The sequence below is a fragment of the Naumovozyma dairenensis genome, chromosome 11 (genome assembly GCF_000227115.2).
Source record: "Naumovozyma dairenensis CBS 421 chromosome 11, complete genome".
In the NCBI taxonomy this organism is placed as follows: Eukaryota; Fungi; Ascomycota; class Saccharomycetes; order Saccharomycetales; family Saccharomycetaceae; genus Naumovozyma; species Naumovozyma dairenensis.
This window is the reverse complement of record NC_016489.1, coordinates 344,591-360,266: the sequence shown is the minus strand read 5'-3', so window position 1 is coordinate 360,266 and position 15,676 is coordinate 344,591. Positions and strand designations below refer to the sequence as shown.

The 15,676-nt window shown below is 34.3% G+C and overlaps 8 protein-coding genes and 1 non-coding gene across 9 annotated transcripts; 5 read left to right on the top strand and 4 right to left on the bottom strand.

Moving 5' to 3' along the window:
- Positions 1 to 54: 54 nt before the first annotated feature.
- On the top strand, positions 55 to 127 carry NDAI0Ktrna1S. Its single transcript is given in 2 exon segments — positions 55 to 127; positions 82 to 127. It is a non-coding gene; the product is annotated as a tRNA-Ser (tRNA).
- A 1,191-nt stretch (positions 128 to 1,318) lies between these two features.
- NDAI0K01590 (forkhead box transcription factor) lies at positions 1,319 to 2,044 on the top strand (the record flags this gene model as incomplete). Its single annotated transcript, XM_003672545.1, has 1 exon — positions 1,319 to 2,044. One exon carries the CDS (start codon positions 1,319 to 1,321, stop codon positions 2,042 to 2,044), a length of 726 nt encoding a protein of 241 aa, XP_003672593.1.
- A 397-nt stretch (positions 2,045 to 2,441) lies between these two features.
- Positions 2,442 to 4,514, bottom strand: SEC12 (Sar family guanine nucleotide exchange factor SEC12; the record flags this gene model as incomplete). Its single annotated transcript, XM_003672544.1, has 1 exon — positions 2,442 to 4,514. One exon carries the CDS (start codon positions 4,512 to 4,514, stop codon positions 2,442 to 2,444), a length of 2,073 nt encoding a protein of 690 aa, XP_003672592.1.
- Positions 4,515 to 4,858: 344 nt separating this feature from the next.
- Positions 4,859 to 5,866, top strand: BUD17 (putative pyridoxal kinase BUD17; the record flags this gene model as incomplete). Its single annotated transcript, XM_003672543.1, has 1 exon — positions 4,859 to 5,866. The coding sequence occupies one exon, from the start codon at positions 4,859 to 4,861 to the stop codon at positions 5,864 to 5,866; it is 1,008 nt and encodes a 335-aa protein (XP_003672591.1).
- Positions 5,867 to 6,246: 380 nt separating this feature from the next.
- CPR8 (peptidylprolyl isomerase family protein CPR8) lies at positions 6,247 to 7,218 on the top strand (the record flags this gene model as incomplete). The annotated part of the gene is made up of 1 exon (XM_003672542.1): positions 6,247 to 7,218. The coding sequence occupies one exon, from the start codon at positions 6,247 to 6,249 to the stop codon at positions 7,216 to 7,218; it is 972 nt and encodes a 323-aa protein (XP_003672590.1).
- A 136-nt stretch (positions 7,219 to 7,354) lies between these two features.
- On the bottom strand, positions 7,355 to 8,650 carry ZNG1 (GTP-dependent zinc transferase; the record flags this gene model as incomplete). The annotated part of the gene is made up of 1 exon (XM_003672541.1): positions 7,355 to 8,650. One exon carries the CDS (start codon positions 8,648 to 8,650, stop codon positions 7,355 to 7,357), a length of 1,296 nt encoding a protein of 431 aa, XP_003672589.1.
- A 303-nt stretch (positions 8,651 to 8,953) lies between these two features.
- On the top strand, positions 8,954 to 9,667 carry NDAI0K01540 (uncharacterized protein; the record flags this gene model as incomplete). The annotated part of the gene is made up of 1 exon (XM_003672540.1): positions 8,954 to 9,667. The coding sequence occupies one exon, from the start codon at positions 8,954 to 8,956 to the stop codon at positions 9,665 to 9,667; it is 714 nt and encodes a 237-aa protein (XP_003672588.1).
- Positions 9,668 to 9,844: 177 nt separating this feature from the next.
- Positions 9,845 to 11,251, bottom strand: SLD2 (Sld2p; the record flags this gene model as incomplete). Its single annotated transcript, XM_003672539.1, has 1 exon — positions 9,845 to 11,251. The coding sequence occupies one exon, from the start codon at positions 11,249 to 11,251 to the stop codon at positions 9,845 to 9,847; it is 1,407 nt and encodes a 468-aa protein (XP_003672587.1).
- A 775-nt stretch (positions 11,252 to 12,026) lies between these two features.
- HAP4 (transcription factor HAP4) lies at positions 12,027 to 13,940 on the bottom strand (the record flags this gene model as incomplete). Its single annotated transcript, XM_003672538.1, has 1 exon — positions 12,027 to 13,940. One exon carries the CDS (start codon positions 13,938 to 13,940, stop codon positions 12,027 to 12,029), a length of 1,914 nt encoding a protein of 637 aa, XP_003672586.1.
- Between the last annotated feature and the right edge of the window lie 1,736 nt (positions 13,941 to 15,676).

Below are 15,676 nucleotides of genomic sequence, written 5' to 3'. Positions count from 1 at the left end.
AAGAACAAAATGTTCATGGCACTATGGCCGAGTGGTTAAGGCGAGAGACTCGAATGATTCAATTAAAAAAATAAATTCGGCTATCTCTTGGGCTCTGCCCGCGCTGGTTCAAATCCTGCTGGTGTCGTTATATTTTTTTTTATAATTGTCACTTTTTGTGATATAAACCGCACTCTTATTTAAAAACCGAGTATAACTCAACTTTTACCCTGCACTTTGATCCTTTATAAAAAATTATAGACGCCTATGATATGAAATCTTTTACGTCTGTTATGACCAGTTTGGGTGAAATTGCGTCCTTATTATCTTGATTACCTTGATAATGAGTTAGGAATCTGATCTGTCTGATCTTTGGTATTTCTACTTTTGAGAAATTAGAAGATAACGAATGCAATATCTACTATTCTATTATCTCTGTATCCAATATAAGCTCAATAGTTAGATCTATACCGGCAGATAATTATTACCAATATCAAAACTTATATCTTGTAGCTCTTAAAATACACGTACACTAAGCTCAATGAATAGCAGATAAATATCAATCCTAGTGATGGGTATTACTGTCTATCGGTGAGTAGTATGAGTAGTATGTTTATCGATGAGTATGCCTATCGATGAGTATGTTCCTTTCGGTGATGATATTCTCTTCTTTCTATAATCTACACTCCTAGGGATCTAGTTGTATGTTTTCTTTTCTTCTCTTCTATAAATGAGCATCAAGATAACTTCAGATTCAAATTTTCCATTTCAATGTCTCTATATAAATATATAGTATTCGCTGAAACTCATCGAACCCATTCAGAAAGCGATGCCATGGAAAAATTTCACTCGTTCACTTCGTTAGTCACCTTCGAGGAAAGCGCCACGGAAAAGGCCAAATAGCCTAGAATTTTGTGACAATAATCTGTCATTTTACTTCGAAAAGGAACTACGTAAGTTTTCTTATGTATAAAAGATTCAACACATCCTCATACCAAAAAAATATTGGCATCAATCAATAATCGAAATATTTCAGTGAATCAAAGGCAAAAAAGGCCAAAAAAAAAGGCTAAAAGATGTTATTAGGTTCACCTTCTTTCCTTCTCTGTTTCTTTTTGAAAAATCGGAATACGTCCAAGTTCATTTTAATGTAAATAACGCGTAAAAGAAAATTTAGGAACTCCGAAAGTCATCGAGAAGATGAAATTCATCATAGGCCATTAAAGGTCTAAGAATATATATAGACTACACAGAAGTTACAATTTTGTTGTGTGTTGCCACGGTTAGTTCTCACTTGGTAAGAATCTTCTTGGTTGCTGGTTTTTTTCCGATTACCAATATGTCTAATTCAGATGTCTCTGAAGAAGAAACGCGAAAGGATTACTCAATATCCCTTATTCCTATATCTCACACGAAACCAACACATTCATTTGCTACTTTGATTGCATTCGCAATCTTACAATCCAAATCTAAAAAATGTACGTTGTCTCACATTTATCAGTGGATAAGTGATCATTTCCCATATTATGACATAAATGATTCGGGTTGGCAAAATTCCATTAGACATAATTTATCAATAAATCCTTCCTTTATTAAATGTGAAAAATCAAAATATTGTAAGGGCCATTTCTGGCAAATAAAACCTAGTCATCGCTCATTGTTTCCAGTAGAAGACGTAACAGAAATGACATCTTTTAAAGAAGTGATACTTGAGACACAGAAACCTGATTGCGAAATGGAAAAGAAAGTTGGAAACGAACGAGAACTAAATAACATTTCAAAAAAAATTACGAAGAAAAAATGTAGAAATTTGGCTAATAAACAAGTAGAATCTCGACTTTTGTATAATATTCGAAACAGGTATACATCATCATTCAATTCAACCTTTGAAGAAATAGAGTACAATGCTACTTCTTCTTCGTCCCAATTGGGAATCGGAACATCAGAAGAGAATAGTGTTGAGTATAACTTTGTTGAGAGACCAAGTTCAAAAGGTTCATCAAGAACAAGGTCGGTAACTCCTTTCCAATTGTTCAATACACCTAAAAAAAATTGGAGTTTTTAAATGATTATGAAGATAATAGTTTCTTGCTGAATGAGCTCCTTGATTTATCGATTCCAACCGAACACACTGATGGTGAACTTTCAAATCAAAATAATAGTTATGACATATTTAAGAGTAACAATGAAATATTTGGCGTTGACCTCATTTCATTATTGGTGGAACTGAAAGCTAAAAGATGACAATTAATTCTTCATACAGTTTTAAAATTATTATATTATAGCATACAATTTGTATATTTGAATTTAGCTTATATATAGAAATATTCATCTGAGTTTTTATCATAATCCTTTTTCTCCTCTATTATATTCATTCATTTTTTTCGATGGAAGAAAGAATTGTAATTAAAATAAATCTAAAATAATCATCTACATTAGGACCTTCTTTATTCCCTATTTGATCAATCCTTGTTATTGTCGTCAGGAAATGCAACATTCTCATCATCTATGTCATCTTCTCGAGATGAGAAGCGTTCGTCAGCATTATATTGTTGTTCACCTACGGTAACGGTACTTTCATATTGAACTGAATCAGAGGCCTCCGATCCAACTTCATCGTATATGTCATTTCTGTCATCATTAACTTCTAATTCAAAATTGATATTTTCCTCGAACTTATCTTCAATATGCTGCTCTTCTCCTTGGGGCACTTCAGCTACAACTTCTGGGTGATGATCAACTTCTTCAGAAGATCCAATATTGTTGTTGGCCCATCCAGGTTGTTCTTCATCATTTTCACTATCTCTATTGATATTTTCAATATCTTCTTGAGATGGCGCCTCGTCTAGAGATGATCCAACATGATGCTCATTAATATCTTCAACTACAGCGTTTTCAGTTTCAGGTTCACCTGGAACATCGGAGGGTTGTAGTTCTTCCGATATAAGTTGCTTCACTTTTGAAGCTTCCTCAATGTTGGCATCATTTTCGATGTTTTCTTCATCCCCTGATTCAGTTTCCGCATCTGGTTGAGTTGGCAACTCAGTAGCTCCAACTACATTGTTATTCTCCATTACAGGTGTAGGTTCTTCATGAATATTTATCGGTTCATCTTCATTAGTATCTTCCAATATGGACAGTTTTTCAGTTGGTTCGGTCAATATGGAGTCAGATGTAGTTGTGATTTCGAAAGTTTCCTCTATGGCTGTGTGTGTTGTCATTGTCGATACGATATCATGAGTTTCCATTTCGATACGTCCTCCATTACTACCCACCAATGTGGTTTGATCAAAGAAATCATCGTCTAATCGATTAACATTATCCCTCTTGATAAGTTTACGTAAAGAAAATGGATGAGATTGATAATAATTGTAAATTTTAGATGAAAGTTCCTTTTCGTATACTTGTTGAACGATTAAAGCTAGGAATAAAACAAAGAATGATTTCACAAAAAAGTTCGTTAATGATTCAGTTAAAGATAACGAAGTACGATAACTCTCAGGAAGATGAATAACATGTATTGTATTCGCCGCAGAAACACTAACTAAATATTTAGAATTCTTGGAGAAACAAACACGAGTAATGGCAAATTGATGTACTTGTTTGAAAACTTTCTTACATGATAATTTTCTCAATTGAACCAAAGTTAACGAATTATCATTACCAGCAAATGCTAAAAGTTCTCCCTTCAAATCGACATCCATGGCAGTAACTCCTTTCACGTTTGTGGTTATACATTTTGACTTGAGTACAATGGCTTTACCTTTCTTCAAACTAATTTTCACAGCTATTATACCTTTGGAATGAATTAAAGACCCCAAGATCAACATAGTATCATCATTGATAAATCTGAATTTCGACAATTTGATATCTAATGTCTCGATGAAATCCATTTTCCTAATAATTGAACTACCAGTCACAGTAGATATAACTTCTAAAGATGAATCAGTGATATACCCTAAGATTTTCCCATTTGGGGAAAAGTTCAAATCTTTGACCTCGTGAGCAGAATCAATTTCATAAATCTCAGTCAAATCCTTAGGATCAATGACTCTTATGATAGCTGGCACAGTAGATGAAGCAATTGCAGCAAGTGAACCGTCATTGGAAACATATAATAATTTAGTATAATCATCTGGTTTTTCGAAATGATCGAAATCCTTACTCTCCACAAATTTCAACTTCATCTTATTATTTTCATTGACAATTTGAAACTTCCTAATATGTCTATTCCCATGACCTTGTAAAATTTTATTACTATTTTCATTACAACTGAACAATATAGTCCTATCCGAGGTGACATCCATTGCTGTAGGAGAATCATCCTCTGAATTCAATTCGAACTCATCCACCAATTTGATTCTTTTCTTCTCATTCGTTTCATTTTCTAAATCTACGTGGACCAGAGATACTTTATTAGGAACACCATTTCTACCTTCTCCACCGCCACCTAGGACTACCAAGTTCTCATTGTCCAAGAAACTTGCTCCATACAATGGATATTTGATATCGTAAACTTGTGATTTGAAAACCATATTTTCCCTATTTTTCGAATCTGATATAAAACCAAACGCCAAATTTAATTCGTCTATGATTTAAATTCGTGACTAATTTATAAGGGAGACCTCAATTAAATCCCTTTCCTTTAGCGTATGTAAGGTCCTTATGTATTCCCTTAGTCTATGTGGATTGCTTGTTTGTTAATTATGTGTTGGCTTTTAAAATGGAGAGTTTTTTTAACAAGGGAAAATTTTATGGACTACGGAAAACACTGACATAGTTTGAACTATGTAAATGAATGATTGATTGAATGGATCTGTTTGAGTCAGATACAAATATCCAACGTGAATAAGTTATAGAGAAGCCTGGTTAGGGAGAGATGACAGGGCCAAGTAAGAAACTATTATCTATACAATCTCATGTAATTCATGGGTATGTAGGAAATAAAGCGGCGACTTTCCCATTACAATATAATGGATGGGATGTTGATGCTTTGAATACAGTTCAATTTAGTAATCATCCCGGGTATGATTCCTTTAACGGGTATAAATATGGATCGCAAGAATTATATGATATTGTATCTCGAGGATTATTGAATGGATTGAAGATTCGATACGATGTCTTGTTGACAGGATATTTACCCTGTGTGGCGAGTTTAAATAATTTAAATGAAATTGCGAATCAAATGAAACAGATGAATCCTGATTTGAAATGGATTATGGATCCAGTATTGGGAGATAATGGTAGGTTGTATGTTCCCGAGGAGAATATACCTGCTTACACTGAAATACTACGTAGAAATCAATTATATTTAGTTACCCCCAACCACTTTGAAATGGAAACTTTGACTGGTTGTAAGATTAACAGTTTATCAAGTTTGAAAGTTAGCTTCCACCGGTTCCATGAGTTATATCCTAAGGCAGAGAGGATTGTAGTGACAAGTATTGACCTATCTGTTGGAGAGAACGAAGTAGGAGATCAGAATCCATTTTATTTAGTCGCCTGTTGTGACACAACTACAACAAGAGGTACAGGCTCTGATGAAATAGAGATCTATTTTTACCAAGTCCCCAAGATACATGCTCAGTTTAGTGGGAGTGGTGATCTCTTCACGGCATTGTTACTCAATGCGTTGTTGAATATGTCGTCCATTATCACATTATCGGCAGCGACATCGCAAGTGATATGGACAGTCAACCAAATCTTGGAAAGGACATACAAGTTATCTCTTGCAGAAGAAGAACAAGAACATAACGATAAGAGAATCAACAACAACATCAACAAGAAAAAGATCATTAAAGATTTGAAATTGATACAATGCAAAGATCTCTTTAATAAATTTCCTAATCGGGAAATAGAAACCCTAGCCGCCAAGCTTCTTGACTAACTTAGGTCATTAAACAGTAACCCTTATTTACGACCCTAACTGGTTTGCTGTTCTTTTTTTTTTGCCAACTGAGAGATCTTCGAGGGAAGAAGAAAGACAATTTTGTAAATCGTTTACGATACCGATCGTTTATATAAACGGTTAGCATCTCAGTTCTGCGAATGCAATTCCGAAAGAGACAGTATCTGTTACGTCATTAATTGTATCGTCAATTCAAAATATAAGTTTATTTTCCACATAAACCATCAATTTGGAACCGTTTTGTATTCTCACCATTCTTTCAACTGAGATAAACCAAGTCGACTTAAAACGGCAGTACCAAAAAGACGAGTGAATTCCATTGACGATTATCCTACGATATACATCCACCAAGAAGATAGATGATACTAAATAGCAATAGAATAGTGATATTTTTCACATGTATACTCTCATTTTTCAATGTTATAACCAGAGCGGCACCTCCTAAAACAGGAGCAAGTAAATTGTCATACAAATCATTAAATTTGCAAAAAATCTACCCACCAGATCCTCCTGTAACGCATCACGTCGTTGTCGGTATATCATACTTTAATGGTGAAACATCCAAGAGAGAAACACAAGAAATTACAGTGGATTTATTCGGTACCGTGGTCCCCAAGAGTGCTATGAATTTCCAAAGATTATCACAAGGTATCCGTGTCGTCTTAGGGTTTTATGATCCTGATAAGACATTGTTAGCTAAATATAAGGGGTCCAAAATTAACAAGATCGCTAATGGGTTCATTGAAGGTGGTGAAGTTTTACCAGGTATTTCCTCCTTTTCAGCTCATGGGCTACATTTCGAAGATGAAAATTTCGATTTAACTCATGATAGACCAGGTAGATTATCTTGGGTCAATGATGAGAAAAAGGATAATAATGATTCCAGATTCGCGATATGTTTGAAAAAGGAAGGTTGTAGTGAAAGAGATGGGACTCATGTGGTATTTGGTCAAGTCGTTGCTGGCCTTGATGGATTAATTGATAAATTACAAAATGTTGAGACCGATGAAAATGGAGCACCAAAGGAGGACGTTACCATACTTTATAGTGTTGTTGATGAATTGAAGTTGGCTAATAAGGACGTATTACAAAAGGAATACTTGAAAAAACTAGAAGCTTTCAAAGATGGTGAAGTGTCTCAAGGTATCACATTGGCTGAAACTTTAGGTGTTTATCATGATGATCAAGAAGTTATTGCTGATTTAAGATTCGAGCAATTACACCATCCTTTATTCAAAGTACTACTAGGTATGTGTGCTTTATTAGCATGTTATTTCTTAGTAAAGAAGAGAAAAGTTTCAAAAGTCGTCTCCTTAAGACGTGATGAATGATCATGCTACGATTTCTCATCATTATTAAACAAATCTTTCTTATGTAGAAAACATGATTCGGACTATCAGCATATATGTATATATATTATTATCATTAATATGTGAGTTTCTTACATGGAGGAGTTTTCATCCTCAATTAATTTATCACAGTACTTAAAAAGTCTTGAATTTTCTCTTGATCCAAATATTTTCCTATGAATACAATCTTACATTCATCACAATTCGATGTTTCGCTTTGGCCTGGAAGGACATCATAAGTATCTCTTACACCTTGGATCACTTTAACGATTTTCTCATCTTTACTCTTCGAATTTTCATTATTTATCACTATAAGACCTTTTGTTCGTTGAATTTCCCATTCCTTCTTCATATTATTATTAAATGTGTCAGTTGTTACACCGAATTCCTTCCACAGCAATACTTGTAAGAATTTTTTTTCAAATCGAAGAAATTCGTCATTGTTTTTGAAGGGCCTAAATGTCAACATGACGGAACTCATCCTTGGATCATGTAAAGTAGATCTAGCCATTAACTTCTCATTATTAGTAAAATTTACTCTATCATATGAATGCAAATCTATAATATAATTTAATGGTAATTCACCATATTTTGTGAAATGTATCTTGGCAGTCGAATTAATTTGACCTATTTTTACATTTACTTCATTAATCAGTTTTTCATTGTTTTCAATCTTATCAAACTTATTTAATATTATCACATCAGCCATAGCTATTTGGAAATGTGCAATGGTTAAGTTCTCCTTAGTAATAACATTTTCGCCGTGCCAGTGGGTTTCAGGTGATATATCATCCAAACATTTTAAAATATGTTCTGAATCCAATACTGTAACAATACCATCGATATACACATTACTATTTAATCCATCATCTTGCCAAAACATCTTCGCAATAGGAGCAGGGTCTGCAATCCCCGAGGTTTCCAGAAGAATATAATCAATCTTACCAGGTGATCTTGCGATCATATCTTCTATGGCTTTAACACCAACGTTCTTCAACGAACAACAAAGACAACCATTCCCCAAATCCAACCATTCTTGAGTAGAAGATTCTTGATTCCTTATTGTCATTGCCTTTTCAATTTCACTGGAATCACCAAACTCATTTAGAATAACTGCAATTTTCATATCGGATCCTTTTAGTACAATCTTCTCCAGAAGAGTTGATTTTCCGGATCCCAAGTAACCTGTAATAATAGTCACAGGAATTTTTTTCTCCATGAAGATACTATCATTAGAAGGTGCAGAGATCTGCTGATTGCACCTATCAACTTTTTCAATATTGACTAGATTAATACCTCCATCACCTTTAACATTACTTAAAATCTCATTCAAGTTTGTTTCAGAACCAGTCACCAGGGAAGGTAATTCCCCATCTTCACTTTCTTTATATTTGAAATCTTTCAAAGCAGACATTATGGGTGTGTATCAATCTTATCGCGCTATACTCACCACCTTCAACTAACCAATCGTGGATCATCATTACAGGTTTTCTCCTCTTCTCTTCTTTTGATCTTTTTCAAAAGTTAAATTTCCTGAATTTTTTCACTTTTACCATTATAATATAACACCGACAAAAAGGCCAAAATTGAGGAAACTATATTAAACTATAGTTACTTATCCCTTAAATTATTCAGAAACGATTAAAACATAATAATAGGAACCAAAAAGGATATTAAACTAAACTAAAGTAAGCATTTACTGAGAATTATATAAATTATGGAGACATTAAAAGTGGCAATTTTTGGAGCAAACGGTAAAACAGGCCGTTTATTGATTGACAAGATATTGAAAGAGCTCCAAAAGAGGGAAGGTGATCATGTTTGGCAACATCCCATTGGCATAGTCCGAAATGAAGAGCAGAAGGTTCAATTGAGTCAGGAACTTGATATTGAATGTGCTGTAATTGATTTGGAGACGTTTACTGTGAAACAAATTTCTACGATTTTAGAGGATTTGGGAGTTAATGCTGTAGTTTTTGCAGCTGGTGCAGGTGCAAGAGGTGGCATTGCTGAATTGTTTACCGTGGATTTGGATGGTTGTGCTAAAGTGGTGGAATCTTGTGAAATTGTAGATATTGAAAGATTTATTCATATATCTGCTATGAATATTGAAGATAGAGAATTTTGGTGGAGTTTGGAAGGATTGAAATGTTATTTTATCGCAAAGAGATCGGCTGATCATTTCGTTAAGGAATCTAAGTTAAATTTTACGATTCTACAACCTGGATTTTTACTGGTTGGGGCAGGTACTGGTAAAGTTTTACCTTATGATAGATTAGATGAGAGGAAAGTGGAAGGATATACTATCCAAAGGGAAGATTTAGCCAGTATCATTGTTCAATGTCTTTTGCATCCAAAGCAAACTTCAAGAAAAACAATAGGTATAGCAAACGGTGATCAAACAATTAAAGATTTCATTGGAAGTCTATAAATAGAAACGAACATAAAAAAACACACATTAAATATTATTCAATTTTTTACATAATGAAACTGTACCTTCTTACAAGTAAGAACTGCAGTCACAAACCAAAATAATAAAACCTGATATTCAATTCCGATAGTTCGATTTGGTATCACAAATCCATTATACATGAGTCAGTACTATCTATTATCTCCTTCTTCCGGGCCAACGACGGTTCTTCTTGGGCAACTTCAACCTTCTGAAATTATTACTTACCAAATTATATTTCTTTTGTTTCTTTCGTTTTGGTTTATTGATTGGTTTTTCCGGTTCAGTAGCATGAGAATCTAATTCTTCGTTTTCCTCTGTATCAGTCATGTCTTCAATATTACCAATAGTAGTCGCAACATCATCACCAAAGAATTGAGATACTTGTTCACGTTTCAATTTCAAAAGTTCTTTATGAATGTTCTTCGGTATGATTTTTTGTTCATGAATGGCACCTGTAACGGCCGAAATTGCCTCATCATTATCTTGTAACCTTCTCAATATACGTTTCCTCTTACCAGGTTTTCCATAAACTTGTTTACCCTGTGGTTGTTCCTCCTCGTCTACGCGTTGTTGTTCTTGTTCTTGGTCATCGTTGAATACATCTTTGATCGTTGCTGATGAAATCAGTTCATCATTTCCTCCTTCACCTACGTTTGTGTTTGCGTTTGCTTCCTTTTCTAGTTTGAATTCCCTTAGAATAGTATGATATTCTAAATGTAATTCTTTTAAAGACTTATTTTTAAATTTTAAGTTCTTGATTAATGGGGAGGGACTTTCAAAATTAAGTTCAGAAGATGGAGATTTTAAGTTATGGTAATGAAATTTGGAAATAGGTGTCATTTGTTTCGTTATTTTGATTTCATTTATTAGTTTTAATGGGGAATTTGGTCCCAATTTATTTTTTCGGTTTTCAACATTCTTTTGTTCTTGCGAGAATAGTTTTGGAATTGAGTCCATAACGCTATTGGTATTAGCATGGTCCGCTCGTAATGAATCAAGTTGTAATCGTTTTGGTTTCATCGGTGAAATTTCCAAAGATGGATCATCATTCTGAGGAAGTTCTTGAATTGGTGTGAAATTTATATCTGTATTTGTAGATGCTGGAGATACATCTGTTTGGTCTGAATCTGATGCCATCAGTTGTAATTTTTTTGGTTTCAATGGTGATACTTGTATATCTAATATACTTATTGATTCACCATATATTTGTGGAGTTGGGCCCAATTGTACAGTTGTAGTTTTGTTTTTTCCTGTGGAAGGTACCGCTTTTGTGGTACCATTCATAGCAGTTCTCGCTGCTACCGGTGTCTGACTATTATTCTTTGTAGTATTATCATGTTTCTGAGGTGTTTTATTCATAGTATTTTTCATTGGTGATTTCTGTCGTATCAGCGAAGGATGAGGCTGTGATTTCTTCAAATAAGAATATTTCTTATACATTGATTTAATCTTGGCATCATGTTTAATGTCATCCTTTGTTGGTGGTCTATTATTTTCTGATATGAAATCATGTTCCCATGTTTTCAAATCAACCTTCAATCGAGCTAATTGAGCCATCACCATATCCGATTGTGTGTGTGTGTGTCTGTGGATGAGTTCACTAGAATACAGTAAAAAAAAAAAAAAGGAAAAAGGACAAGTCAAGTCTTATATTAATTTATTCGATTGGAGTAGATATACCATATCATATTAATAGCTATTTTTTTTAGAAAATTTAATGCACCAAGCTTCGAAACTTCAATGTAAAGTCCATTCATTTATTCTTTCATTCATTATGCCCTTGTTTTTAATTTCCAAAATTTTTCATAAACAAACCGCCAAAAAGTTTACGCGTCAGCATTTTTGGCGACACATTCAAATTATGGAAAACTATAAACTTAGAGGAAAAGGTGTCCTTGTCCTAATCGATTGAATTTATATATGTTCATTTTCTTTTTTTATAAGATATCCCTGGCTTCCCTTGGTTTTGATCTCGTTTACAATATTGCATGTCAAGAAAAAAATGTGATGTCCTCCTATTCAGTAGATCAGTAACAGATACGGGAATCCTAAGAAAAGGAAAAGAAGCTACCTGGAATACAAAAAGCATTATGTGTATAATATTTTCAATTAACCGTTGGGGCAATAATGTTAAAAATAAGAGTGAATAAAATGTTGTGAATACAAATACATATATTTTGATATAGAAATAAAGAATATAACCGAATTAAAGAAGTTATTTCAAGATTAAACATTTTTCGTAATTGTGATGTATAGTCTTAAAAAAAAGAAAAAAAAAACAATAAATATTATGCAACGTTAAGTCCTTTGAAAAAATAAAATTTCTTTTTTGGTATATTCATGATAAGTCATCGATCAAGTAGTCATCAAATTCGTTAGATTGTTCGTTATTATTAGTAGTGGTAGTAGTAGTACGATCATTATTAATATTCGTTGGAGTGGTCGTTAAATCATTAATTAACATTTTAAATAAAGAGTCTAAACCATTACTAGAATTGGTTGGTTCTAGTGTATTGGTTCCATTTATGAAGTTTTTCTTAACAGGATTATTGATAATCTCTTGTTCGTCGATCAATTCATCTAATGATGGTGGAATATATCCATTATATGTTGAATTTGAATTTATTGTTACACTGTCATCAATACCATCGTTAACTCTTGATAAGTTATAATTACTATTATTATTATTATTATTACAATCAAATAGGAATCCATGATCTTGAGTCAATGTTTCCGAAGAATCTATACTCATTGACATGCTAGAAGGGTCATAACTATAGTTTGGAAAACTTGGTACTATATGATGATGATCGATATCCTTCGATGTATTGTTGTTGTTGTTATTGTTGTTATTAGTGTTACCGAAATCGAAAACTGAATCGTTAGACATTGATATACAATCATAATCATTCAATTCAGCATTATTATTGTTTGTGTTTGTAGTGGTAGTGGTAGTATTGTTATATTCGTTAATGATATCTAATATGAAGTTATTGCCTTGGTTAATTGTTTGTTCATTATTATTTTTATTGCCAATATTTATTTCAAATGGACTATTATCATTATGATATTGTTGTTGTTGTAAATCAAACAATTCGTTATGAGTGTTATTATCATAATAATTTAGACCTAAATTATCTTGGTCAATATAAGTCAAAGAATCTAATGAGTATTCATTTGAAACAGTTTTGTTGTTATTATGAGTATTGTTTTCTATCATTGATGATGAATCAGTACAAGTTGAAAGCCTTGATTTTGGTTTTGGGTTTGGCCTTGATTTGGTTTTCGTTTTCGTTTTTGTTTTCGTTATCGTTTTGGATTTTAATGAACCTTGTAATGTTATTGGAGCAGATGCTCTTCTGTTAATATCGTTAGCGATATGTGAATCTATTGTTTGATTTTCTAATGAAAAGTTAGAGGTTATTGAAGGAGATTTGGAAGCAGAGGAGGAGTAATTTTTCATTGATAATGAAACGGAATTACTTTTCGAGAATACTGATGGTGTTTCACTTAATGAAGTTGGTGATAAAGGAGACAAATCTAATGGAGATGGAGGAGATAGAATTTGATTATATTGTTCTAAGAGTAATTCGTCTCCATCCTTTACTACCTTTGATAATAAGTTATAATTTTTATCTACTGGTGATGTTAGTGGAGATTTTGGTTCAGATTGTGTTGCTAAAGAAGAGGAAACTTGATCGTTATTATTAATTTCATCGAACTTCAAGAATGTGAGACAATTATCAATGTTGTTAGCATTTGCATTTGCATTAGCATTAGCATTAGCATTTATACTATTTCGTCTTGATTCCAATTTTGAAGAAACAGATGATGATTTTGCGAAAGACGGTTTGGACACGATTTTACCAGAAGCAGATGGAGAGCTTAACTTGCTCAAAGACTTTTCGTTGTCAATCTTAGAAACTTTTGTGACGTTATTATTATTGGTGTCCAATTTTGTGGTATTGTTTCGCGACGAAGCGGCTGTATCAGCAGTACTAGGGCACGTTGTCGAGGGTTTCCTATGAGGTTTAGGTCTAGGTCTTGGTGGCAAAACCCAATGTCTTGAAGTCTTAACAATTAATGTGGATTTCGACCTTTCTCTTGGAGGATTTGAAGAATTTAGAGAAGAGCTCTTAATAGAGGGCACAGAAGTTCTCTTTTTAGGTACTAATGGCGCAAAATGATGAATACGCTTCAAACTCGGTTGTTGCTGTGGTTGCTGTGGTTTAATGTCTGGGTACGTAGCCATTTAGTGTATGATTTTCTTAATATTACCTTTTGGTTTCCTTGAATATATGATACTAAAGTGAAATGTTTTCCTTGCTCGAATATTAGTAGTTGTAATAAATATAGATAAATATAATAGGCAGAAAAATGCAGAGGAGTGTTCAAATAAATAGATTATGATTTTAGGTGAATAAATAATTTTTGCCTGGTGGTATATGAATATGAGCTGGTTTTTATGGGCGTTTGCTGTTAAATAATGCAGAGAGGAAGGATGAATAACTTTTACTAATTTCTTTTAATAAATTCCATGTGGTTCGAGGGTCTCGCGGGGAAAGAATACTAAAAAAAAGAAAAATGAATTGTCCAGAATACTCAGGAAATGGACAACTAAGAGGATGTCTTATACTACAGCATTACAACTTCACTTATATATATCTCACTCTATGGGAAGCCTTCCTAGGGTGGATGGCCTTGATGCCGGTTTGTTAATGTAATGTAATGTATTACCTACCTGTGAGAGAGTTGACATGGCATAGTGGGACGCTGAAGGGATGGTTCTTGTTACGGGATATAATGATGTAGGCAGACAGGCAGACCGGTAGGCGATGGTTTCTTTAATGAAGAGGACACATGGCATGTGTGCACTACCGTCTCTGATGTTTCCCAGGAAGGAAACACGACCCTACCAAAACAAGCTTTCTTTGTCCCTCTGCGTAAACTGAATTTTACAGTCGTCCTATTCTGCCCCCCTTCCCCGCGGCATGGCGGCATGGCGGCGAGAACTGTCTGTACCTCGTACAAGACAGACGTACGTGCCACCCGCAAAAATTACAGTTCTCTATATGTGTGTATCTCTGGGAAAAGTCGCTACAAAATTAGCGTCCTGGTCATTGTGTCAAATTATCTTTTCTTTTCTTGCGTTTCCTTTCCGTTTCTTTTCCTTTCGTCATAGCATAGGAGTCGATCGGGTCGAGTCAAGTTCACAGACCGTCGCAGGAGCCTTGTCCGTCGATAGGGTTCTGCTAAAGGAACACTCCAATGACAACTTCCCAGACATGTGTACGGAGAACCCAAGGCGGAAATAATGGATATAACTTCCACGCAAATCGTCTCACAAAGTCGGGTTTCGATAACGTTTCCAATGGAAAGATCAACAGTGACTAGTAGGAAAAAAAGTACCTTGTACGGACTTCGGAACGGTAGCTGTTGAGTACTTCCTCCTTTTCTCGGCTGAGAAATCTACCGTTGGAAACGCTCCCCCCTGATGATACAGTAGATCTGTACCTGTTCAGTAATGTTTTCTTCCCATGCAGTTCTTGGAACATACATAATCATTCGGTGCTTCCCGTAAAAATGGCGTAACAAAAGTTCAAGAAAAACCCAACCTAAAAGCCCGCGGATAATTTTGTCTGCAATGCGAAAATCATGCCAAGAAGCTACGGTCTTGTCTCAACTCAATACCTTTCTCCGGGGAAATGCGTGAGGGGGAAAAATCAGACAAAAACCTTAAAGTTAAAGTTAACGTTTACATCCCTTTTTTCCTGCTAAATCCCGACATACCGGGTAGGTACATTTCTGTTAACTTTACGTGTGTGTCTGTTTTCTCTTTTCTTTTAATTTACCTTAGTAATATATTATCCCCTTTTCCGAGTCTAGGCCTCCTTTCCCACTCGTCCGAATTATCCGAATCGTAGGTCGACCTAGAAGGAAACGGCGTAACGATTCTTTATCCATCTTATTAAAATTACATCCACGTCT